Genomic DNA, 25200 nt, shown 5'->3' with positions numbered 1-25200 from the left:
TAGTAGCTTCTTTTGTATATTCTGTTGTTATATTGTGATATATGAAGCACAGTACTGAAGTGCAGCAGGCACGAGTTCCTCCCCGAAAACTAATTTTCCTGTTGGAGTTTTTTGTAGGTGCAATATGTACCTAAGCAGAAAGCTTAAAACTTACCCCAAATAGCACTTTAAAATAGGATGGGAGGAAAGAGCAGATCCTTGCTGTAGTGATTCATTTTTTCCTCAGAGATTAACAAAGCTATACTCGTTTATTCCAGCTAGGCAACTCTGCACAGCTGTTTTCAACTTTGTGATTGGGACAATGTCTCTTACTTTGAATTGTAAGATCTCTACCATGGGTGGTGTTTAGGTGACCAACAACTGTGACTTAAAGCTCTCTATTTTCTCATTTAAAATCAAGACCCCCAACAGTTCTGGAGGGTAATTGATGCTGCGTCTTGTTTTCTACTAGAAAATGAGTAGCCCATCTGGATACTTATGACTGTGGCTATAACTGAAGTTGAGCACGTTTTTAGAGGGATGCCACGCCTCTGGAATTTGTTGGAATTCTTTAACAACATTGCTGAACATAGGAACAAGGCAGAGCCAGTTAAAATAGCCTGGCTTTCCAAAAGGCTCACAACATGGTCTGTCTTAAAAGGGTTTTAAAGAAAATAAACTGCTGTGGCATCAGAGTAATGTGGTGAAAAAATACTAAGACTGAAAGATTGAAAACAAAAAGTAAAGAATAACCAGCTTTCACAGTGAAAGGAGTTTTCAGTCTCTGTTCAGTGCCTTCGTAAATGAACTTGAAAGGAGTTGTGGCCAGTGAGATAACGCTGGTCTTCAGTGAGATAAAGCAGTTGTGAAGAGTTTCAGATGTATCTTGCATTGCTGAGATACAAAATGGAAGCTGAATTGCAATACTGCTAAACATAAAGGAATGTGTATAAGGAAATAATCCTAACTTAACTCATGTGGTGGTGGTATCTGGGCTAATTATTTCTGAGGGAAGAGATCTGGTTTGGAGTTGAGTATATGAAAGTATCAAGTGAGTCATGGTCAACAAAATAATTGAACTGTCACCAGTTACTGGAAAAGGAGAACAAAATGAAAATGTCATTCTGAACTATCCAAGGTGAATCCACTTCTTGAATGTTGAGTTTTATATTTTTTGAGATAGTAAATTCAGTAAAACTATGAAAACAAGTGCAGACAGACATCAAGGAAGATCACAAGTATAGAACAGGTCCCATAAGAAAATCTACTAAGCAGGTGACAATTCTTCAGCTGGAAAGACCATCTGCCCTCTACTTCTGAGTGGGCATATGATAAGCTACAAAGTCCTAAATAATTTGGGTAACATCAAAGGTGAAGGGGAAAAGCTATTCACTCCCATAATACAAGGATGAGGGGGCATTAAGTGAGGTTAGGAGGGTAACGTTCAAAAATCAGCAGAATTAGATGCTGTTTTTAAATTCAGGAGTCATTGCTGCAACGTAAGGTGGGTGCTGAAAATGTATACTATTTCAAAATATGATCAAATGAAATTACAGAAATAAGTGTTTTGTAAGATGCGTTAAAGTCAATGATACTGTTTCTGATTCGGAAAGTACTCGAGTCATAGATGAGTGGAAGCCAGGCGTATGCTGGAGAAGTATTGGTATTGCCTTGCAAAGATTTTGTATTCCGTAAGGCTTCACCTTTGGCCCCTGCTGAAAGCAGAACAGACAACTTGGCTCGACCCAGTTCAGGTGTTTTGATGCTCTTATGAATGAGAGAGCAGTGCAACCTTTATCCAGGTGTTCTGCAGTGCTGGTGTCTTGGGTCAGGAATCTAGTGGTTTGGGTTTTTTCCCTTCTTTTACTTACTTTTCTTATGCTTGTTTCATGATTGCAGGCAAAAGAAGGAGGAGCTGTCGCAGAAGATAGCTGAAGAAAGAGCTCGCCGAGAAGAAGCAGCAGCTCGCAGACAGGAAGCAGAAAAAAACCAAAAGGATGCAGAGGAGGAGCGGGAAAAGGAAGAACGGCTGCACCGACAGGCAGAAGAGAGACAACAGAAGGAGAAAGAAGAGATGGAGCGCATTCAGAAACAAGTATGCTCCCATCCTGGAATTCTTGTGCCAGTCTGGTTGGCAGCAAAGTGGATGAAGCAAAACCTCTTACACAGCATCTAGATTAGAGGGATATCTAAATTTTAAATGCTATATATAAAGTGAATAGGGTTCTGGCAGAGTTTATTCCATAGAGTGGTTCAAAGAGTAAAGATATTTCTTCTTGACAAAAACATGTGGCAGGGAGTTGAGTTTTGTTTTGGTTTTTTTTTCTCCTGTAGAATTTATTTATTTAGAACAAATCCTTTCCTATTCCTGATAAATTGTGATGAAAAAAATCAAGAGAGTTGTATTGGGGGATTTTAATGAATGGTGTTATACCAGAGAACTTTGTCCCCACAGTTATAGAAAGTCTAGATGCCAAGATAACTAACTATTCTGAGTGTTGGAGACATAGCACTGCTGAGTTCTAATCCTATGCCCAATACCACTTTTGTGTGGGGCTAGTGGGAAGGGGTAGGTTTTGATTGGTTTAATCAAGCCAAGGAGAACCTTTACCTAGTGCAGTCCTCCTGAAATGAGAGCAGCTACTCAAAAGACATAAGAGTAAATAAATCAAAATACGATTTTTCAAGTGCTCTCATTTTTGATGGGCATAATGTTGGTTTCTGGCTTCAGGAGAGGCTGTGGTAAGCATTTTGGATAGGATTCTTCTCTTCTCGCACATGCTCTTACTTTGTGCATGCGCTTTCTTGCCCCCAAAATTCAGCACTTCAATCTGCCTCATAGACATTAGTTTTTTATTCTGGTATATAATTAAATGCATGCTTCTGAGAATAAATGTTTAAAGGATGGTGTTAATAAATATAGCTTGGAAACTGCAGTTTTCTTTTTCAGAAGATGTATGCTGCTTTCTTTGAAATCCTAAACTGAGGTACATCCCCAGTTTAGCACTCGGAGATAATGTATGGCCAAGTTTTTTTGGATGTTACAGCCTTAACAAATGAACTGCTGTAGTAGTTCCATCATACAACACTGTCACTGTCAGGGAGCAAGCCCTCTTTTTAATCTAAAAAGCAGGAATGGGAAGCTTGTGCAAATGTACCTGTGCTTGTTTGTCCTTGGTCTCATTAACTGATGACTCTGTTGGCCAAATAAAACATTCTACTGCTTTTGTTTGACTCTCAGAAACATCCACCACTCAAAACATGGATCTCTTGAATACTTTTGTGGCTGCTGTTTTAATGCTGAAGGTTAGGAAACGTATTCTTCATTTGTCATCTGGTGTGTTTTCATGCACATGCCCCAGAAAAGGCACAGAACCAAATACGATGTCCATTGTTTAATTACGCATCTCTTAATGCTATGCAAAACATGGAGATTAATCAAGAAACGTGCAATTCAGTCTGAAAAGATTGTTGGTGACTTGTAAACCCCCGAAGTGTCTCTTCAGGGTGTTGTAGATATGCATAGTTAAGCAGATATCGGTGTAAATCTGTCCTTAAATAGTAAATTATTCCTCACTTCTTTTTCTTTTACCATCAACTCAGAAAGAAGAGGAAGCTCGTCTACGGGAAGAGGCAGAGCGGATTCGATTAGAACGTGAAAAGCATTTCCAAAGAGAAGAGCAAGAGCGCTTGGAAAGGAAGAAGGTAACTCAGTACATGCAGAGAAACTGTAATTCATTTTGCCTTAGCAGTTTGCTTCCACCTCAGCTGTAGAAAGTTACCCATGATATAAATATGCCCTCAGAAAAGCTGCAGTCCTCATCTGCATAGCCTGATATGAAAGTGAAGGGAATATGGCCACAGTAATAAAAAATTCATCTTTTTGCAATAAACAGATGCAACTGATAAATGACAAGCATTTGTGGTTTGGGAGAGATATTTGTAAATTAATGCCAGCAAACATTATTTTACCCCTTTACATTTCATTGTAGAGGCTTGAGGAGATCATGAAGAGAACTAGGCGTGTAGAAGCTGTAGATAAGGTCAGTGCTGCTACTTAACATGTGTAAATATTGGGCATGTTTCACTTCTTTAGTGCCATTTTTAATTTACAAACCTGTCCTTCCTTTGTAGAAACCCAATGACCAGCAAAATGGACATATAGCAAAGGCAAATATTACTGGAGAAGCAGGTATTGTGTTTAACTGTGCCCTGAGCACAACTGGTGAATAGATGCCTACTAAGCACAATGATTTGAGATACAGTTCTGAAACTTGGCACACTAATTGCAGTAAAGAAAACCATGAGAGGAGCATAACTGAAGTCTTAGCAAACATTATTTATTTAGCCTTTCCTTATAGGTAGTTAGCCATTACTAAATGAGTCAGCTGTTTTAGCAACTTTGTCACATTGGTGTTTAACGAGAGGGAGTTGCTCACTAAGTTTAGTTATTTATGAAGTGAAAAGAAACAAATTCTTTTCTGACTCTGATCACAAAAGAAACTGATTCTGTATTTTCTTTTGCATAGTATTGCAAATGTGGTTGTTGCAGACTTACTCCATTTTCTTAAAGGGTTATTTTATCTCAGTCATCAAAACAAACTGTTCGTTATCCAAACATCTCCCTATGATTTCTCTCTTCCACACATGCTGCCTCATTCACTTGGTCTTAATTTCTATTTATTTCAAAATTCAGCTCCTAAAAAAGCTTAGAGTTTCCCTGTCACACCCACACTTTCAGTCTTCCCTTCTATTCTGTTCCCTCTATCTGGTTTTTTTCCTGGTCATTTTAGGTAGTTTTATATATTTTAATACTTAAAATGAAGGAAGCAAAATAAAATGTAGCTCATATTCAACAATCACCAAGTATGAATTAGCAGTATTTAAAGATACTGAAGTCAAGCTAGCAAATGGCTTATCCTATTGTAGCATAACACATTAAATGACATTAATCTTTATTTCTCTTTTGTGTTTGAGTTGAGTAACACAGAGGACAAATAACAGCACTGGCTGTGTGTACTGCTTTTTTTTTTTTTTTAATTTGTTTTTGATGTCTAAAGTGAATGCTATAATTAGCACTGCCAGGAAACCTTTTGACACAGATTTCATTATGTGTGTTTGGAAGTTATTTGTTAAGATATTATCTTAGAGGGGGGAAAAATGTTTGGCAACTGCTAATGCAGAATGCATCTGGGATGTCATCTTTTGCTGCCGGCACTGTTGAAGGTGCTATAAACCACTTAAATAATTCTTGAAACTATAAATGGCTCTATAGCCTGTGGCTAGTGCTTTCCTGTCCGAGGTAGAAGACAAGTAGTCAGTTTCCTAAGCCATATGAGAATTTGGCCTTCCATTTCGCCAGACCCAAGGGAAGGCTGCAGTCCTTGAGTGACTGGATAAAGAGAAAACTGCACTCACCTTCAGGGCTGCTCTACTGTTCGGCTTTGCTTTATCTAGATATGCTATTGAGTTAAAGGTATGAATGAATGGACATATTTCGGCTAACTTTAACTTTACATGTTATGCTCTAACAAACTTGTGACTATATACAAATGGTGATTTTTCTTTTTTTTCAGTCCTACTGTTTGGCAAAATATGAGGAGACCTTTGTGTGAATAGCCAAATCACACAATGAAACAAAATCCATCACCTTTTTGTCATTTGTTTAGTCTCTGCTTCAAAATAGGAGATAACTCTGCCTTTCCAAAGCAGAACAACTTTCTTCTGCTTTTCTCTTTTAAATGTTAAAGCCAATATATTTTCCTCTCGTTCCACTTCGGAGAAGCACTGAAACCTGTATTGCTAATATCTTTCGTGTAAAAACTTGCCAAAGATCAGACTAAGACATTCCGTGTAAAAGAATTCAGCCCAAGCATTTAAAGCCTAGCAAAACAAGAGCAGCTGAAGGAGGGTCTCCTCAGATGAGGTTTTGATGCATCCAAGCCTATGAATACTAAATTGTCCTTGTGATTATCTTAACAGATGCTAGTGTGGGTGGGGTGCAATTGCTTCCTTTTACTGAGCTGCATGTGAATTGGTGTGACTGTAGATACAATGCAGAAGAAGGCTGCAGTTGTACTTTAAAAGAACATCCCGAGGCAAGCCAATAAAATCTCTCATATGGTCTTTGGATGGGGAACAAGGATACTCCAATTTTATGTTGCTCTCTACAGCATTTTATAGTAGTGCTTTGGTACTTGTTGAAAGAAGTATCCTTCCCATGGAGATTTTTTCCTCTTGACTTCCTTTTGGGTTACAGTCAGTGATCAACATGGGAACCAAGAAATACCAGTGCATGGAATTGATGATGTCCCAGTTCTCCTATTCGATTCTCTATTGCTGCTTGAAAAGTGCCAGCATAATATTCTGTCAGATATCAGCCTATTTTGACCACTGGCTTATGTGTTAGAATTCTGTGCATCATTGTAAACTGTTTATTCTTGTCCGTAAAGCTATAGCTTTGAAATCTGTGGCATTTACTTTCAGACCTGAAACAGGGCTTGTGTGCCCAAAAACTTGACAAAGGAAGCAGAGTGGGGGAGGGAAGAGGTATGGGAATTCTGTTTTTTAAAACTGTAGCTTGCCTTGACTGTGCTGTCTTTTGTAGGAAATGTTTTATCCTAATCTGCCGGTAGATGATGTTGCTTGGTTTTATGAAAACCTGTTTTCTCTCTCTAGTCATAACAAGTCCTGCATCTCCCGTGGAACCTGCAGGAGGACCTCAGCTTCAGCATGCAACGCAATCTCCGCACAACGGGAAACCCATCACCTGCACGCGTGTGATTGTTTCACATCAACCCCTTGTGAATATGGACAGGTAAGAACATTGCTAAGTATTGGACGGTGTTTGGAGGATCAGGGTTACTAAAGTAAAAAATTATTTTCAGATCCATGTATTCATTAACTAAATAAGAGACAGCTGTTCAATCTGCCCTGTTTCCTGTTTATTTTTATCTTTTCCCGTGTAAAGAACTTTATCATCTTTCACTTAGCAGTAACCCATTTTTGCCAGCTGATAGGGAAGAATTTTGTAAAAATACAGCACGTTCTTTGCGGTGTTTGGAACAAGGTGGTGTTTGCCAGCAATTGTTACATAAATTGAAATTTAATGGAAAGAGCAATTTTTTTCTATTCCTTTCCGTGAATTAAGCTTCATAAAAACCATTCTGGATTTGCAGTGCTAGTTTTCTTGATTGGAATAATGAACGTTGTGCTTTCAGCCTAGATGTTTCGATTTCTGAACTGTTTGAAGTATTAGCAAGTTTTGCTTATTAAGCAGAAGTCCCTTATGTGAGATACAGAACTACTCATTTTGACTTTGCATTTTAAAAAAACCCTTTGTCCTCTATAAGGAGAATTTGGGGAGGCAGATATTTGACATTGGGAACTCTCTGTAGCCATGAAGCAAGTCACTCAGACTTTGAGAAATTGTTGAAATGCTTGAAACCTCGGTGTTGAACCGAATTAAATCTGTTATATAAGCATGAGCTGTCAGTTATTTCAATTTTAGTAATGCAGAAAGCCAAATAATCCCTTAGTCCTTTGATGTTTTATGCAGGTAGTGCCAGAATATGCATGGAAAAACTTGAATGTGGGAAGCCATCATGCAGTCTGTAATGGGTGGTATGCTTCAGGGTGTGATTGGCACTAATTGAAGGAGGAATTTGCCCTCTCTGGGTCCCTCTGTATGCCTGGGGGATCTTTGCCTGCTGTCATGCTGACAAGGATGCTCCTGCTGAGAGAAGTTCTGTCAGTGACACTGAGCACTGGGCTGCATGGGATGAGCTGCACAGAGCTGCCTCATAATTGTCTCAGGCAGCTATTAAATGTTAATCACTCCCAGCCTTATATGCACCTTGATGTTTGTAATATAAAATGTGCCACGCTAATGAATGCTGTCATGTAGCATTATAAGCCCTGTGGAAGGAACCACAGAATGGCCAAAGTGAAGAATGAATACATGAGATTGAAGGACAGCGACATAAGTAGGAAGCATGTATAAGGCTGTGGAAGGGCAAGCTGGTGTGCCAGGTTAGGGTGCGGCGGGACTCTGCGTTAGAGGTACACCCACACTGCCTGGGAAGGCAAAGGCTGAAGCGCTTGGTAGCATCCCGGTGTAAGCTTAGCCCAGGTAGCCTGGAAAAACCGTTGTAAGGAATACATAGCAGCACAGATCTTATCACATGGCAAAAACCACAGGTGCCAGCACCACTGCTACTGCATCTCATGCGCTGCGGTTGTCTGGCATCTAGATATACCTGATATTGTAGCGCACACAACAGCAACAGGTGTGAGCACCTCACTCCAGTCCCAAGAAAGGTTTGGCTTTTATCTGGAAAAGACTTGAGCATGTTTTAAGGGCAAGATAGCTCGGGTTTCTGACCAGAACTTAAAAAGGCTTTGCCTGCGGGACTTGTGGCATGTGCTTGTATGGGCGAGAGGAGGGAGTGAAGGAGAGGAGTCTTCCTAAGGCCTAGTGCAGCAGCCAGTCTCGTTCTTCTCCTACAGTGTAGGAAGCGTGGGAAGTCTCACTGGGCCTAGGACAGAAGAAGTGTAAGTGTCGGTGGGTCTGTTTTGTGCAGCGCTGGGGTCTAGCCTGAATGCCTGTTTTTGAACAGGACTGGTGGTTGGTGTTCAGTGACCAAATTCAGAATACCTGTATTTGGGGTCAGAATACCTGTAGTTGGAGTCACTCCCCAGACACTGCAGGTGCTCTGTCCCTTGCACCGGTAGCGTTGAAGGAGGGTGACTTGGAAAGCTACTAGAGGTATGTGAGGCTTAACAGGAAGTTGCCTGACTGCTTACTGTGCTGAACCTTCATGCCTGTTCCTTCCCGTCATGTCATCTATCCTGTGTCAGCTCTGTCGCTGGGATTCAGTTGGAAATAGCATGCTTGCTTCTGTGGTCATGAGTACAACGCAACTGAAAAAAATTAAAAGAATTCTGGTGGAGTGAAGGCAATTGATTTCGATACTTCACCATTCTCTGTTGCTGCTTTTGATCAGCAATGCAGATCTTGTTGTACTGGAACTTCAGTAGCTTTCCAAGACAACTGATCTTCATAAACGCTAATACAAAATGCTGTGATCTGCTGCATTATTTACCATGTATCTATTGTCAACAATTATTAGTTTTATTAATAAACATTTATTGCAGATGATAGATTGATGCAATCATCTATCCCGCCTCATAGTTTGTCAAAATTTTTATTGGTATTCCTACTCCTGTGTTTTAAACAAATGAACATTAATCAATTTTCCTTAGGCTTAAAGCTTCTTCACTTTGCATTGTGAAAGAAAAAAGCAGGTATATTTGCTTGTGAATTGAGTTGTTTTACCATGTTAGCATTCAAGGTTTTCAAATAGATCTTACATGAATTCTTGGTTCCTAGAAACAATTTCTTTTTTCATGGTGTCGGAGTTAAAATGACATGTCTGAACATGATTTTTGTGGTATGTAGTTTTACATACAGTTAGTGCTGCAAGGGTTCTGATTTTGCCACCTACGCTTGCTCTCTGAGTATCTTCTCCAGAAGTAAATTGGGTTAAACAATTTAATGCTCAAATGCTAATGAAGAATAGTGAATTATTATGGGGGGAGTGACCTTATCTGACCTATAAGTCTGTGGTGAGAAGACTCACCATTGAACTTAAATGAAGACATTTCTCATCCAGGTGTAGTACGATGGAAAGGGCAACACTAAACACATTTTAAAATGGAGCGTACCATGGATATCTTCCAGTTAGTAAAGTATCTAAAATTACCAAGAAAACTGGTAGTTCATGGATGCTACAATATTATTAATGGCATGTTAATCTGGCTAGATTCTGGGGTTTTGGTTGGGTTTTTTTTTTGAAACAGTCGTTTGAAAATAAGTTATAATGTTAAAGTATTTTCAAACTTTTTGTAAGTTATAAAAGATTCCAATAAGATTTTTTCCGGATTCTAATTTTTTCTTCCTTTACTGAACAGTAGAATCCTGGAAGAAACACAGTGATAGGAGTTGGATAACCAGTACAGCTGCCTAATCCATCTCCCACTTGCAGATTATTGCTTGTTCTCTGCTTTCCCGTTCTTTATCCAGGTTAGATCCTGTCTGCTACTTCTCAGAAGGTTATTTCAGTACAGTGGTTTATGTTGACATCATTTTCCTTATGATATTTATTCTTATCCTGTAATTCCCTTTTTTTTTTTTTTTTCCCTTCTCCCCTGTGCTGCTTTCTATAAATGCCTGCAATGGGCATCAGTGAGAGCAGTTCACCTCATCCATGTGTCTCCATCCCATATAAAGGGATCTGGGTCTGGGTAGATTAGATAACCAGTTTTTAGAAATATACAGTTAGACAAGGTGATTGCCTCAATATTTTGTCCCTGGAAAAGAATGTTACTGAGTTCAAATTCTTATGTAGTGTTCATTGCTCAGCCTGTAGGATAGCACACCTGAAACTTGCCTTAGCAGCACCTTCCCTTCTTTAGGCCTTGAACTCCTCATTGCTGGCTGATTTCAGTGCTGTTGTCTCAGTGGATTAAAAATAAACACTGCTTTATTTAAAACATCCAAAAGTCTGGGGTTCGTGATGTTAATAAATGAGATGACTGACATTGTCTTTCAGATCAGGAATAGCAGGTGCGGAAGCATTTTGGAGCATTCCAAAGGCCTGCAAATCAGTTTTGGGGTTTTTTTTTTCTTATTCAGTGTTGATTTCGGATGGGTGATCAGAAAGACAGACATACTGAATTCTGAAATTCTGGTCTTTTTTCTTTACTCTCTTCAAATTCTTCACATGTAGATTATGCCTACACAGAGCTTTGGCTAAAATTATCTACATCAGATGTAATTTTCAGTAGTTTTTAACTTTTTTGATGTTCCAGTTCCTTAAATTAGCTGCTTTTCTCTCAACTTCCTCTAGCCTATCTTGTTAATATTGATGTGTCCAGTTCAAAATGTGAAGCCGCACAGATGCTTTTGGGTTTTTTTTAGCTGCCATGAAGCTGTCCTTCAGATGCTTGCAAGACTGTTATGTTTGGAAATGCACTCTGAATAACTCTGGCAACTTTTTTTTTATTACATAGGTGTCTTGCTACAGGCACACTTATGGAATATGTTAAAATGCCAAAATTATCCATTTCTTAGAAACATACCTGCAATACCATATGCCTGAAAAGGGTATCTCCAGTGTTGTGCTGGACACTGAGACATCGCTAAGAATGTAACATAAGACAGTAAGAACAGCTGTAGCAGGTCAAAAATCCAGTACTTTTTTTGTGTTCTTTGCTTTAATGGCCTGTAGCAGTCACTTAGGGAGAGAGTGTAAAGGCAAAAAAGGTAAGTACCAGGAGATCCTCTGGTCAATGAAGGGTTACTAAGCATTGTGGTCCAAATGCAACCATAGGCTCAAGTAGTCCCTAAGCTGCTAATTACCAGAAGCTGGAGGGTATACCAATCTCCTAGGAATTTGTCTAATCTCCTTTTGAGCTTATGGCCTTTAAGATGTCCAGTGGAATTAATTCCACCATTCTGTTTTTCCCTTTGTTTGTTCTTAACTTGCTCCCCTAGTAATCTGGTGGAGCAAATAGCATGAAGTATAGAAGATTTTATAGCATAAAATATAGAAGATTCATACTCATAGTTTTCTCTTCTGTACCGCCTTTGTGATTGTATAGACTCCCCTGTCTGAACAGACATCTTTCAAGTCTGTCAATTCTGGTCTAACTCAGTATGTAATACTGGCAGTGCAATGACAAGTAAATATGAAGAACTATTTATCTATGAAGTCAGCTGATCAACCAGATAGAAACATTAATATCTGTTTGCAGAAGCAAGAGTTGTCTTCGTTGTACCAATGCTTGTTGAAGTACTGTGCTGTTTAATTTATATGAATGAGCAGTTGCTCTCTTCCCCCCTCTTTCTTACCCCATCCATCAAACTTGCTGTGTTATCCTAGCTCTGGTAAGGTTATTGGTAGATGGGAATGAAATAAATAATAGGATACCTTATAGTGAATAATAACCTCATAACTGTACATTATAGAGCGGGCTTTATTAGTCCTAAAGCATTTCACAGATTCTGCTCCTCATCTTACAGATGTGGATCTCTGGCACAAAAGGGTGATGTGACTTGCGACCTCTCCCAGGCACCCAGCAGGATTTCTGTGTCTGCTCTCAAACTCAGTGCAGTGAAACATACTTTTCACTTTGAAATTTGCTCAGCATATCCACAGATGAAAAACAGGGGAATGTCTTTCTAAAAAAGAACTGGTGATTGTTCGAAAAACTGGGAAAGGCTTGATATGAAAACCAGCATGTTGTTCTCACAGGAAATCTGGGCTTTGGGTAACGTGTTGCTACTTTCAGAAGAGCAATAATTATTTTTTGTCTCTTGGGAAGTACTGTAAAACAGTTCTGTAATTGTTTGTGAAGAGTTGGACACCCAAAGAAGCCAGCAAATGAAAATAAACCATATGCCAATTACAAGCAGGGTTGTTTTTGTTTTTAAGGCTAGTAAAGGCTAGTACTGTCAGGAGAAAATTAGCCTGTAAAACCAAGCTACGTGCTTAGAAATGGCCTGAGGAAATTGATAGCCTAGTTTAAATCTAGGAAAATTGCATCTGAGCCATTGCAGCTGAAGCATTTCCAAACAACCTGAACAGTTGTGATGTGGTCTGAATAGGGAATAGGTACCCCAGGTTGTCAGGATCGAACTGTTGAGGGCTTAAGCACCTGTGGAAGATCACACGGTTTTTGAGTGTCAGTTGAGTACTTGCTCTTTCTCGAGGAGCTTATGGTCCCATTACTCTCATCCTTTCACTAGTTTCTCCCCTCTGGCAAGACAGCGCATGCTGTCTGCAAAGACAGCAGGATTTGACAACACAGGGCCTAGTAATAAAAGGGTTGGGAGGGGAGGGGCAAGACTGTGAGACACGATCATGTATCTTCTCAGGAGAGTACGTGTAACTGGAGAGTGTGTCTGTGCTTGTACCGCTCCCGGCGGGGGGAGTCGTACGAGAGCTTGCTCCTAGGCATCTCTGGCAAGTGCGAGGTAGAAGAAGAAAGCGCAGGTTGACATGAGGGACGCTGGGAGGTGTTTCTTATGGCTTGGGCGTGATCAGTGGGAGGAGTGCAGTCGGGTAGCGCCTTGGACATAAGCCAAGTAAGAACTTGTAGGGGAGGAGGGACTGAAAGGAGAACTGCATGGGTAAGGGAGTTTTTTCTCTGTCTCAGTGGCAGGTAGAAGAGGCTGCTCCAAAACTGGAGGCAGGAGGTGATCCAAGGAATAACAAAAATGATAGTGATCTTATCTAAGGGCAATTACATTGATTTGCAGTAAGAGGAAGGGTATGGCAAAGGTTATGAGAGCTGAAAAAGATGTTAGAGGCTGCAAATTGCATTAGGTGGGTGGCACAAGATAGCAGTGGTGGTGCTGCAGGAGTTTTCTTACTGCTTCCAATTTCAGTCACTTCTCAGACTGCAATGTCCATAAAGCTCTCTATAGTTTTGTGTATAGTGTAGCCAAATGTAACAGCTATCCTGTGTATTTGAGGGAAGGCATATCTAGTATTTGGCTGCAAAATCAGTTTTTCTATTACAGTAGAAGCATAATTTTTTTACTGGCTAAAAGAATGCTATGGATTAATGCAGACTTTTCCATTTGTAATACTGCTTTGCGGAGGACTAAATTTCTGTTCTAGATAAAGTGTATGAGGAAATACCTATGTTTCTTTTTCAGCAATCTCAATCCAGAGAAAAATGCAAACGAAAATGGAATGTCTATGCAGAATGATAACTTTGAAGAGATCATAAACCTGCCTGTTGGTTCTAAACCATCCCGGCTGGATGCCATGAACAATGACGGAAGCAATAGTCCTGAAATTCCTTTGAATCCAATTCTAGCCTTTGAAGATAAGGGGACTCTTTTGCCTCAGGTAGATAGTGTTCAAACACATCAAACAGCAGGTACGTTCGCCTTGGTTCGTTAACACTTGTAACGTGTTGTAATTGACAGAGGAACTAGAGTTCTTAATTGATACAAGTTGATTAATTTAAGTATTTTTAAACCCCATATCATTTGGGGAAAGGAGCGTATCTCCTCTTTGCAAAGCTATGCATGCCAAGTACATACAGACGTTGTGCAAATCTGTATGAGCCTTAGGTTTTGGTTGGGGGGGTGGTTCTCAGTTACACTGCACTTTCTGCCATTTGAAGTTGCTTGAAAATGTTTGCCCTGTGCTTTCAAACAGAAACGGTAACAGTGACAACTGCTGTCCCTAGCTTGTGATCAGCAATCGTGTTCCAGTTCTGCAGGCGTGATATCCGACACGCACATGCAGAAGGGGAGCTGGTACCTACCTTCTGTGTAAGGTTCTGGATGTACTTCCCTCATCAAGTTCTTGCTGACACTAATATTGAGGGATGGTTTGCAGCACACTAGATTTTTCTGAATTGCATCACAACTTTTAAAGGATGTTAGGTAAACAAATACTAATTTAGCAAGCTAAGTTGGACTACCATTTTCTTTTTCTGTGGCTAGAAAATGTAAGTAAAATCATCTTAGAATAAAATAATTGCATAAATGCATAGCATTTTGAAGCATTGTCACTCTTTGCTGACCTGTCATTTTTGATACCTTCTGTTGTAGAAGTGATCTGATTGTTTCTTCTGAAGAACCAAAGGTGATATGAGCATCTCTGCAATCAGTGGAGTTTCTTCCATGCTATGAAGGAGCGTTTTATTTTTTTCTCTCCAGTTTTTTAAAGATTCCTTGAATATCTTTTTTGGAAGGACTTTAGTAAAACCAGCAGAAGAAATGATGGGAATAGACTTGGATCACCTTTCTAATAGCTTTCATCACTAGAAAAATCATGCTTCACGTGCATTACTTAATTCGGCTTTTTCCAACAAGCTTTTTCTGTTAGTAAATGGATATTTCTGCATTCCTTAAGACACAAGACACTGGAATCTGAAGGCAATGGGCTGATTTGGGTGGTGGGACTGATTCTTTTTTTTAGAAGGTGGGTGTTGGTTTAAAAGGCGTAATTGTAAAATTGGCAAAGAATCTTTTACACTTCGTTCTAATACTTGAAAAATAAATACCTCATTGCTCTACAAGTAGAGTTAATGGGGTGTTTTATTTAAACCTGTTGGTTTAAATACTATTGCAGAGAACTCTAATTATGGGGGCAAAGTATAGGCTTCTGTATCAGGTTCTTGTAAATGTAATTCCTACAGGGACATTCTGTAAAATGAGACGTCTCTATGATCTTCTTGCATTTTCTCTAAAAAAACAAGGCAGGTTTTAAAATGTGAACATTTGAAAGCGTTATTTTTTCATGGACAAGAGGAAAACCTATTGTTCTCCTAGATGATGTATTTATGAATTTTGTTCAGTACAGAAATAAATCATTTAATTGAATAAATTAGAAAAATGTGGTAAAACGATACTGCAAACTTGATTTTTTTTTTTAGTTACATCCATGTTCACTATACTATAAAAGATGCGTATGCATACGCGCACACACACAAGGAAGTACCTTGTTCCGAGTCCTGTAAATTGCTGCTGTTCCCAATGACGGAAGACTTTTCCTTTGCCTTATCAAACTATTGAAGACTGTGTGAAACCTTGAAGCAGGTTTGTTTGGGGATGTTTTTGGTTTTGCTCGTTTCAGAGCAAATGGAAAATGGTCGTTGTTTGTGCTTTTTATGTAGTGTGTGATTTTTATAAAGCAGTACAGTTTGATTGATAAGAGGAGCAATGCAGGTTGCTTTCTCTTTAGTTTCATGCTGGCTTCTGTCATTGTTCCATCCCTCACTTTTGGTTGCTTATTGGGCAGAACTGTAAAATCTTGCACCTTTTTGTGCTTTGATAAACAATGCTGTTACAGGTAGAGCTCACTCTAGGTATTTGAGTTGGAAGCACCAACCAGGGCTTGATGCATTTCTTACTGAAGTCAGGGAGAAGACCCTTGGCTAGGGGAAACGGAGGTTTATGGGGTTTCAGTTCATGCTACCAGAGAATGTACCATTAAGATTCCTGCACTTGCCTTTAGTGAGCACTGAGCTAGGCCTGTAGGAAGCTGTGCAGAAAGAAATCCTCTGCTCTGCTAGCAGAAGAAATCCTCTGAGACAAAAGCTGAAGAATTTTTGAAGAAATTACTTTCTGCCAAGTGTTCATCTTACACAGGAAATGGGGTAAAAGCAATGGAAATGAAATGACAGAGACTTCATCTGCCAGAATATATATGTAAGGAAAAAAACAGTCAGTGACAATGCTTTCAATAGTAGTTTGTGACACAGTAAGATTAATTGGCTTCCTTTCTTGCTTTCTTTAGTTTTCCATGTACATAGCCACAATATTTTGAAGTGTCTAAAATATGTAGTTTTTCTTTAAACCAATATATAGCATGTAAGAACCAAATAAAACTTGTTTGAAATATTTATTTCTATTTATATTTTCATTTTCTTGCGTAGTTGAAGCAGGAGTCAGTCTGTGATGGAAAACTCTCCTTGCTACTTCTGATCTGCTTAAAACTTTTCTTCAGATTTCCTCTAATCTCTTTACTAGAAAAGCAGTACTTGACTTGACAAGAGTCACTTGCAGTTGGAAACAGAGCAAAGAAATAGCCAGTAAGATTTAGCTTCAATTTTAAGTCTGAGGATTTGTTTAGGCTCAGGTTTAAATTATGTTGATCTTGATCTATTTAGGCTCAGGTATAAATTATGCTGATCTGTTTTTTGTGAGACTTCAAAATGCTTGCTTCACTGTTAGCAGCACAGATGAAGAGCCTGCTTCATTTCTCATGTGTGTTTTGGTGTGTTTTGGTTTGAGTTTTTTTTGAACAGGACTGCAGTAAAAACAACTCATAATTATATTCATTCCAGGTTTGCTTCAAATGAGAGAAAATTTCCTCCTTTTCAAGGGCCTGACATACAAACTAAAAGCTAGGGAACTGGGAGTAGAACTAGATGTATGAATAAAAAAAAAAAAAAAGAAAAGGATTGAAATTTTAAGTCCTTGGTTAAGCCCCTTTCTTTAAATGTGAGGAAAAATAGTTTCTCTTCTGTTGAATGGTGTTCTTGACAATAAAATACGGTATCAAATGAAGGCCAGCTCCTTTGCCTGCTATTGCAACTGGTTTTGTTGTTTGTACTATCGGAGGCAACACTTAACTATTCAGTGAGGTAGAACTAGCAATTGTAGAAGTCACAGACAGCTATTCTGAAGGAAGGGAGTAGTAACCTTTCACAGCAGCTAGACTGTGCGCTTTGGAAAGACCCAGCTCCTTGCTCATGTCTTAACAGCACAACATAAATGCTGACAGGCATGACATTCAATGAGTTTAGTTCAGCACATCACAACTGCTGGGTTATTTACCATTAGCTTTGCTTGTTTCATGTCTCATATCTCCTCATTCCCAATGAAGAATGCTTCATTTTTTTCTTTCTTGCTAAGACATTGAAATAATGTTTGTAATTAAATACCTAAGAATACAGATACAGGACAGATTCTAATGTCACTACTTAATATTGCACTGATTTTCTTTTTGGAAAATGATCTAAAGTCGCCCAAGGAGGAGGCCTGAAGTTTGAGATTTTCTGATTTTGTTCCTAGCTGTGTCATTCAGCTCTTTGTAGTCCTCTGTTTAAATAAGCCCAACTGCCCACAGCTTGGAACATGAGTCTTTCACATGAGATTTCAAAAGAAAATTCCTGTCACACATGAATATTGAAAATGCCATACTGCTTTATCTGAAGTCTCTGTCTGCCCTGTTCTTTAACAGGTCTTTTTACTGCACTATAGAGAGGCTTTTGAGTGTGGTTTTGGTTGTTTTTTTTTTTAAACAGTACTATTGGAGAGAATTTGCAGTTATTAAAATGAATCATTAACAGAAATGCCCCCCCAAGCACCAAAACTAAGAGATTTGGGCCACAGTAAAATGTAATGTTGAGCTCTTAGTTGACAGAATGATTATTTTTTATTATTTTTTTTAATCTCACTTTTAATTCCATGTTTGTAGCCAGTAGCAGCTCTAAAGCTCTACATGCATGTAAGAGTTATACCATGGTCAGAAGTACCTCAAAAGACAGGAAACTCTTCTGAAATGTTTTCATAAGAAACTGTGCTATCTGGGAGCAGATGTTTGCCATAAGAGTGGTTCCAAAATTTCAGTATTCCAGCCAGTTCAACATGAAGCTCCAGGAGGATTCTTGTATTTAAACGCAAGTGTATTGATCAAAGGTGGAATTGGATTATTAATAGATGATGATGATTATTATTATTAGATTACTATTCTCTTACAAATTAAAACTACATTAAAAAAACTAGTGCCCTATAATTTCAAGGCTCTGTGCTACATTTTTTTTTTCCTGAAAAATACTGTTTTGGTTGGCTAAAAGGTCTGTGAGACAGACTATCTCCCTCAGGAGGAGAGAAAGGGGAGGTTGTTCAGTATCCTGTATACATGTAAGAAAATTAGTTTAATTTAAACATATTGCTACCTTTTTTTGTTCTTTAACTCCTTTTAAAAGGAAATATGGATATCAAAATGTAAGATCAATTCCTAATTTTGCCAAATATGTTCACTTTTTCCCTGTTGCAAGTACCTTTGGAAATAATTTACCATTTGCAGAACACAGATTTCTGTATTCAAACACATCTCAGCCAAATCTTTCATGGTAGCTGCTATATGATGCAACATCCACCTGCCTCAACGTGCCTCTGCTCCCCTGCTGGAGGGTAGTGCCTACAGTGTAGGCAAGGATCAGCCTTAAGGCTTGCCCTGTTCTTGTTTCTTACAAATTTCTTGCAATTTCTGAGTTGTCCCTCAGCAGTTACTTCCTGTAGGTTACTTCCTGTAGTAGCCTGTTAGTAGTTTGCTACCTTTATACTATGTGTTAATTCAATTATTTTCTAAATTCAAGTCCCTGGAGTGTGCTCTGAAATAAGGGACATGGAACAGAAACAAAATAAAGATGAATGCAGAGTAACCTGCGTACTTGAGAGATGCCTCTTCAGTAGAATGGGCCTGTTACAGTGCTGTCTTTTTGGAGCGGGAGGTGAGGAAACCACGAACAAACCATGGAAGATTACCCAAGCATAACTGGTGTTTTCCAAACCGTTGGAAGGAATGTAGCTGTAGTTCTCAAGCACACTTAAGCAGCCAGGCAAAGTGTTCAAGGGATTGTCTTTTGACCTGCTCTGATTCTTGTTACTGGAACATCTCTTTTGTATGAAGAAACTGCAAGTAGCAGGAAAACTTTAACTACAGAAACCAATGAAAAGAGTTGTCTTCTCTGAAAGTTCAGGCTCTTGGATGTGGTAAGTTTTCATACGCCATCCGGCTTAAATATTAACTGTCTTCGTGGCAAATAGCTGCCCTAAGGAGCTCTTGAGTTTCTTCTGTTTGTTGACGGACTTGCTCAAGGAGTTTGCCCATTTGGCTTTTTCTGAATGCTAATGAAAATTCTGGATCTGAAGAGGAAAAACAAGTGTTACACAACCTGCTGTTTCTCCTTGAGTTTTAATGCAGATGCTTAGAAAGCTTATATTTCAGGTTAGATACATTTGATGGTTCTTACTACAGTGTAAAGTATAGAGAAGGCAGAACAATATTCTTCTACCACACAAAGCAGATAAAAATCCAGTTTTCATCCCTACGACCGTTCAAGATTGCTGCTAAATTCTTCTGCTCCAGACGCGTAAAGCTCAGTTGCCAAATTCAGCCTTATGCAACAGGTGCATATCAAGACATAGCAGGGTGTTGGCTCTGGCTCTACATATGTGTGAAGATGCATGCTATATACATTTACTACCATATTATAACGCTCATCCGTACTCAACTTCTACCCAAAACCAAAAAAACTAACCAAAAATGCAAAAAGATAAAGGAACAGAATTTAAAGTATGAAAAAGATGTGAGACTTCCCAGCTTTAACACCAGCTAATCAAGCAATTTGCTTGTTTGCTTGCTTTATCAAAATAAACTGAATTCATATTTGAAACGTTTTTAGGTTGCTTCTAGTGCCAAACATTCTTATGTTGGATAAAAACATCTGTATCTGAAGTCCTATCTCCCTGCTGATCAGAAAGCTTTTAGTTTTAAAGCAAACAAACAAAAAAACCCCCTGCCTTTATCATAAGGATACTCTTAGTTACAGCTAAGGTAACAGCTAAGGTAACAGCTACCCTTGAGGTTTTTCTGTTTGGTGAAGTGAGCAGGGCTAGTCCCCAGAGGAAGTTGCCCTGCACTGTCGTTTCTGTTACAAAGCAGTGCCTGTTTGCTGCTGACAGGAGCCGGCAGCGTCCGGCAGCGCCCCGGGGGCTCAGCCCAGCAGGAAGGACATACCTTCTCGCAGTCTGCAGAACGTAGAGATGCCCAGCTGCTGAAAGCGGATCTCTTGGTGGGTAAGAAAATTCTTGAGGTAGGCCTGAATCTCTCCGATGTGACACTTCAATAAAAACATCATTTTTCCTGCATAAATGGGAAAACACAGAGATCAATAGGAGCCTTTAAAACACTTTGAAAACTGATTTTTGTAACAACATTTAAGATCGTTAATGACTCATCTGACCAGCTATAACCAACATTACTGCAAAGAATGGCAAAGAACTTCCATGTATTAAAGCCTCTAACGGTATCTTCAGGTAAATGAAACATTGAGTGGGCTGCTGTGCTAGGAAGCTGGTCCCTGTGCGAGGTGCATGCTGATTTATGCACTGATCAGCCTGTCACGCTAAGCCACCCATGAAGCGGTTATGCTGTTGGACTCTGTTCACTACTTGAGAGTCTGCTCTGTTGCAAATCCTCGATGGTAGGATTGAAACAGGTTTGCATTTTCCCTTGTTAGAGACTCGTTATGGACTTCAGTTTCTCTTGCATCTAAAGATTAAAATCTAACCATGCTTTTCTAGAGAACATGGCAAAAATCATCTGAACGCTTTTTTCTTGGAAGTCTTAAAGGCTCCCAGCTGCATGGGACAAGTATATTAGGCATAAAGCTGTTTGTTTTCTGTAGGTAAAAATAATGCTCTTTTCATTCTCTCTCACTAAAACTTAAAAAAATACAGGCTACATTTTTAAAAGCCACTTTACTTCACTGCTCCTGCTAATCTAGTCTAGAATTACAATGGCAGTGTTTTACACTATCCCACTTTCCTACTTAAGTTGTTTTTTAAGGCCCTCAGAATTGGCTACAGACTAGCCCTGCAGAATGGTAGTGCTTGAAGAAGGCAACAAACACCTGAATCGGATCTTTATCTGTGGTCCATTTTCATCCTTTGGCTTTCTCATGCACTCAAACACTGTTTTATGTGTATTTCAAGGGTGACTGTAGGCGCTTTTATGTTAATGAATTTGTAGAGACCAGATGGAGGATGCTATAGGAATGTTAAAGGTTGTTCAGTTCCTGACAGTTAACTCCTTTGGGAAAAGGCTCATTTCACTCTAGCCAGCCATAAATATCTTTGAAAGCACAGTTAATGCTGTGTGACAGTTACCGTGACCTATCGTGTGCTGGATGATGGAGGCAGCTTGAAAGGATGCCTCAATATGTTCCAGTTGGCCAGCCAGTCTCACCAAGCACTTTGTCAAGGGTTCATCCATCCACTGAACCATGTGTAACGTGGCTCCTTCTGGAAGATAGAAAGATAAGAGAGCAGTCTGTAAACAGCAACTCCAGTGTCAAAAAAATGAAGGTGAGAGGTCTGCCAGAAAACATACTGCCTAAATAGGAAATACTTTACACAGCTGGAGAAGCAAAATAAGTGCTGAACTTGTGCGATAAGTATGTTTAGGTTGTAAAAAGGGTCACGCCCTGAGGTTACGCTCTCAGTAAGGTAGGGCTGTGGATTTCATTCATACAAAGGCTGATGGATTTTTATTTTGTTGGTTTTGTGTTCTGAAAGAATGAATCATTTTATGTACGAGATCCACTCTTGCCTAGTGGGCTCAGTCTGTCCAGCAGCTGCTGGGCACCTCTTGCAAAATTAAATGTGACATGTCACCAGTTGCGTGGTGGTTACAAGAGATGCAGGAGATGAAATGTTTGACAGGTAATATCCGGTGCTGGGACAGGCTGGGAAGATGTACATTGATCCTCTGTGGCATGAGGAGTACTGTACCTTCCACAGGTGGTAATTTGGGATCTCTTACAAAATCTATGTGCAATAAACTTAAGCAAAAAAAAGCCACTTTGTGTTTTAGCCTTTTCCTCCTTTTATATTAGTTTTTGCTGTTGTGAAATGAATTCAGTCAGAGAAACTGGACAATGTTACAAATAAAAGTAGACAGGCGCTGTACAGCAGTGAAGTTCAGCACAAAGAATTTTGAGTAAAAAATTTTAAGCAGTTCAACAGAAAAAAGTGCAAACAACGGAGCTCATGTCTCCTGCCAGTGAGTCAGATCTTGCTGCTCTTGAAGCTTATGGCAAAACTCCCAGTGAATTTAAGGGGAAAGACCTGGGCTGTATGCCCACCCATGCTTTATCTCCCATTAGGATTAATAAAGGATATGTACCTGTCTCAGATTAAGCCATTTAGGGTGGGGTTGCTTCCCTACCTTGCTTTGCCAGCTCAGCAAGGCAAGATGTCACATAATGAAGAGAATCTTCTTGAAGGTCAGTAGAAAGCATGGCCTGGAGGAGACCTTCAACACATGGGCTCTCCATGATTCTCTGCAACAAGAAAAAGATTCATGTTTAGCACTTCCATTATGTTTTAGTGGTGTCTAAGGACTTCAGAAGTATGAATAACTTTAGCAGTACTGAGGGCTAAAACATCAACAATGGAAATGTCTCTTCCAGATCTACCACAACCAGGTGACAAACACCTTGGATTGTTCAGAGATCGCCTGATTTTAGACATTACCCAGGGCTTGCTCTGTCTGTGGGATGTTCTCATGATCACAGATCATGCGGAGCTCAAAGAATTTCCTGACCTATTGCTGCTGTACCAGGCTGTATGTTAGTATTAAGCTGTCATTTGCTCAAGTCTTGCTGCAGAGGTGAATAAACTGAGTGCTCAGGGCAAAGCATTGGGAAATTTGGAAGTTTATCAGTTTCTTTTATTTACCTCCAAGGCTTTGAAAACTTTCTGGTGTTGAAATGATCTGATCTGCAGAAATACGAGATGACCTCTCACTAGCAAAGGTGAGTTCTGTTTCTGGAGAGAAATGTTATGAATTAAACATTTCTGTGTATCCCTTATCTTTTAGGTTGAATCTGCTATGCCAAAGTGGTGTTGGGCAGCATGTCTCTGTACTGGGATATATATTTTAGAGACTGAGTTGAAGACAGATAGGAGACTTAGCCTGTGCTGACCTGGATTAAAAGCACAGGAGAACAAGGAGTGAGTCCTGAATGAGTCACCTGGAGGTGACTGGTTACTAGTGAAGTTGAATCACAAAGTCATCAGCTCTCTGGGAGGTCCTAATAATGGAAGCTGCTCGCACCTCCATAAGGGAGTTCAGGTGTCTATCAGCAGAAGGGAGTATCTTTTTTTGTGTGCTTATTTTATGTTGAAGTTTTTTAACTTGCTGCTTAGAGGTCAAAGCTGGATTCAAGACTGCTGCCTTTCAAGCTCCCACACTCCATTCGTGTCCTGCTGGCGTAGAAACAGCACTTTTTTGACTCTTGTGCCAAGAACTCTTATGTGTTTTAGGGATGGTTCCTTAGAATTGATCATGGAAACCTGGCACTCCCACTCATGTCTGTGGATTCACTTGTGCAGTGAGAGCTGAGTACATTGTAAGGCACATTATAAAGCTTCATGTAGGTGAACCAGCTCCCTGCTGATAACAGAACAAAGTCACAGAATTTAAGTGACAAATGTGGTAATTTTTTTAAAGCAAACTTTGAAAGGATGATCCATTTTTACTCTTACTGTGGGCCTCGAGTTTGAGGGAATCTATTTCCCTGCAAAAATTGATTTCACAACTATCAGAAATTCATATAATTCTTATCTTAGTATAAGTGAAAAAAATTATTGGAAATAGTTTTCCTTTTGGCTACTTTATAACAAACCTCAGATCTTCCTGGATGGTTCCTTTAATTAGTATGAAATGTCTTTGCAAAAAGTACATTTTATACCTATGATGCAGTCATTCAACTTAGGTAACCACATCACTCAGGAAAAATTAGACATTTCGTATTTTCCTTAGCATTTTTGTATTGTATTGGAAAAATATAAAAAAAACCTAAACCCTTTCATTATGGCACATCACGTCCTTTTATTCATACACGCAATTTTGTGTAGAGTATCCTTGGCATATGTTTCATTAAAAAAAAAAAAATCTTTCTGTGGGTAATGCTGATGTGATATAAACATAACTGAAACCTCCCAGGGTATAGTTCAGTGACAAATACTGGGTACCTACCTGTCTGTTTTTGGAAAGGCTCAGGTTTTTGATGATACAAGCAGTATGGCCAACAATCACAGGGTCTGTTTTATGTGCTGACAGTAGCATCCCCAGGCTCTGTAGTAGCTCGGCACACGCCAGAGTGTCCTGAGAAGAGAAACCAGTATCTCAATTACATCCACTACGGACAACACAGTGCAACTTTGCAGCAAACTATAGATAGATCAATCTTAGCTCTGAAAGAAGAGCATTCTAAGCTCATTTAAACCAGTGGTATAGCAGCTAGGTTCACTGCTTTTTCTCTCAAAATACGGTCTACTGACTGGCACTGATCTACAGAGCACTTGCTACGGAAAGCTGGAGTCTTTAAGGTCCGGAAGTTTATTTTTGTTTGCATCAAACACTTCCCAGAGGTGGTTGGTAGTCAGGGGAAGGACGTGTGATCCTGACTGGAAGGAGAAGTGGTCAGGATAGGTGTGAAAGGCAAAAGTCCACAGTGAAGTAGCAGCAGCAGTGTGTCCTTGAGCACCTCAGCAATTTACCTCGCCTACAATAATGGACTACTACAATGCACTTTAGTAACATGTTCTGAACAGCATCTTCTGAGTTTATACATACGTTTCTCTGCTGTCTAATGGATATTTTAGAGGGACTTTACTGAGTCCCTCTCTCCCTGAATGTAGTCTTCCTCCAATTACCACTAATATTAATTGAATCAGATCTTCTGAGTTTGGATTACTGCCCAGGTAGTTTCCTTAATAACAGTATGGGTTAAGAGGACGCTGCTGTTTATAAGAGAAACCTGATGTCAGCAGGCTTTGGGTTAGGTCAGTTAAAAGCAAAAGATTTCCTCTTGGGAGCATTTTTTCTTTCA

General features: G+C 39.4%; 2 protein-coding genes across 2 annotated transcripts in view; one reads left to right on the top strand and one right to left on the bottom strand.

Moving 5' to 3' along the window:
• Positions 1-15539, top strand: part of MAP7 (microtubule-associated protein 7) — a 37093-nt gene extending 21554 nt beyond the window's left edge. Inside the window, exons 8-14 of the mRNA XM_009575171.1 lie at positions 1879-2074; positions 3583-3684; positions 3972-4022; positions 4114-4171; positions 6658-6796; positions 13706-13932; positions 14615-15539. Coding sequence (XP_009573466.1) covers positions 1879-2074; positions 3583-3684; positions 3972-4022; positions 4114-4171; positions 6658-6796; positions 13706-13932; positions 14615-14625 — 784 coding nt within the window. The 3' untranslated portion in view covers positions 14626-15539. The remainder of the gene's footprint in view (positions 1-1878; positions 2075-3582; positions 3685-3971; positions 4023-4113; positions 4172-6657; positions 6797-13705; positions 13933-14614) is intronic.
• A 3783-nt stretch (positions 15540-19322) lies between these two features.
• Positions 19323-25200, bottom strand: part of LOC104074874 (vacuolar protein 8-like) — a 25482-nt gene continuing 19604 nt past the window's right edge. The window contains exons 10-14 of the mRNA XM_009575170.1: positions 24345-24473; positions 22530-22644; positions 21470-21604; positions 20319-20444; positions 19323-19444 (exon numbers count right to left, since the gene is read on the bottom strand). Coding sequence (XP_009573465.1) covers positions 19323-19444; positions 20319-20444; positions 21470-21604; positions 22530-22644; positions 24345-24473 — 627 coding nt within the window. The remainder of the gene's footprint in view (positions 19445-20318; positions 20445-21469; positions 21605-22529; positions 22645-24344; positions 24474-25200) is intronic.

This window comes from Fulmarus glacialis, unplaced genomic scaffold (assembly GCF_000690835.1).
Source record: "Fulmarus glacialis isolate BGI_N327 unplaced genomic scaffold, ASM69083v1 scaffold10933, whole genome shotgun sequence".
Classification (NCBI taxonomy): Eukaryota; Metazoa; Chordata; class Aves; order Procellariiformes; family Procellariidae; genus Fulmarus; species Fulmarus glacialis.
The sequence above is the reverse complement of the archived record's forward strand: the minus strand, read 5'-3'. Positions and strand labels throughout refer to the sequence as shown.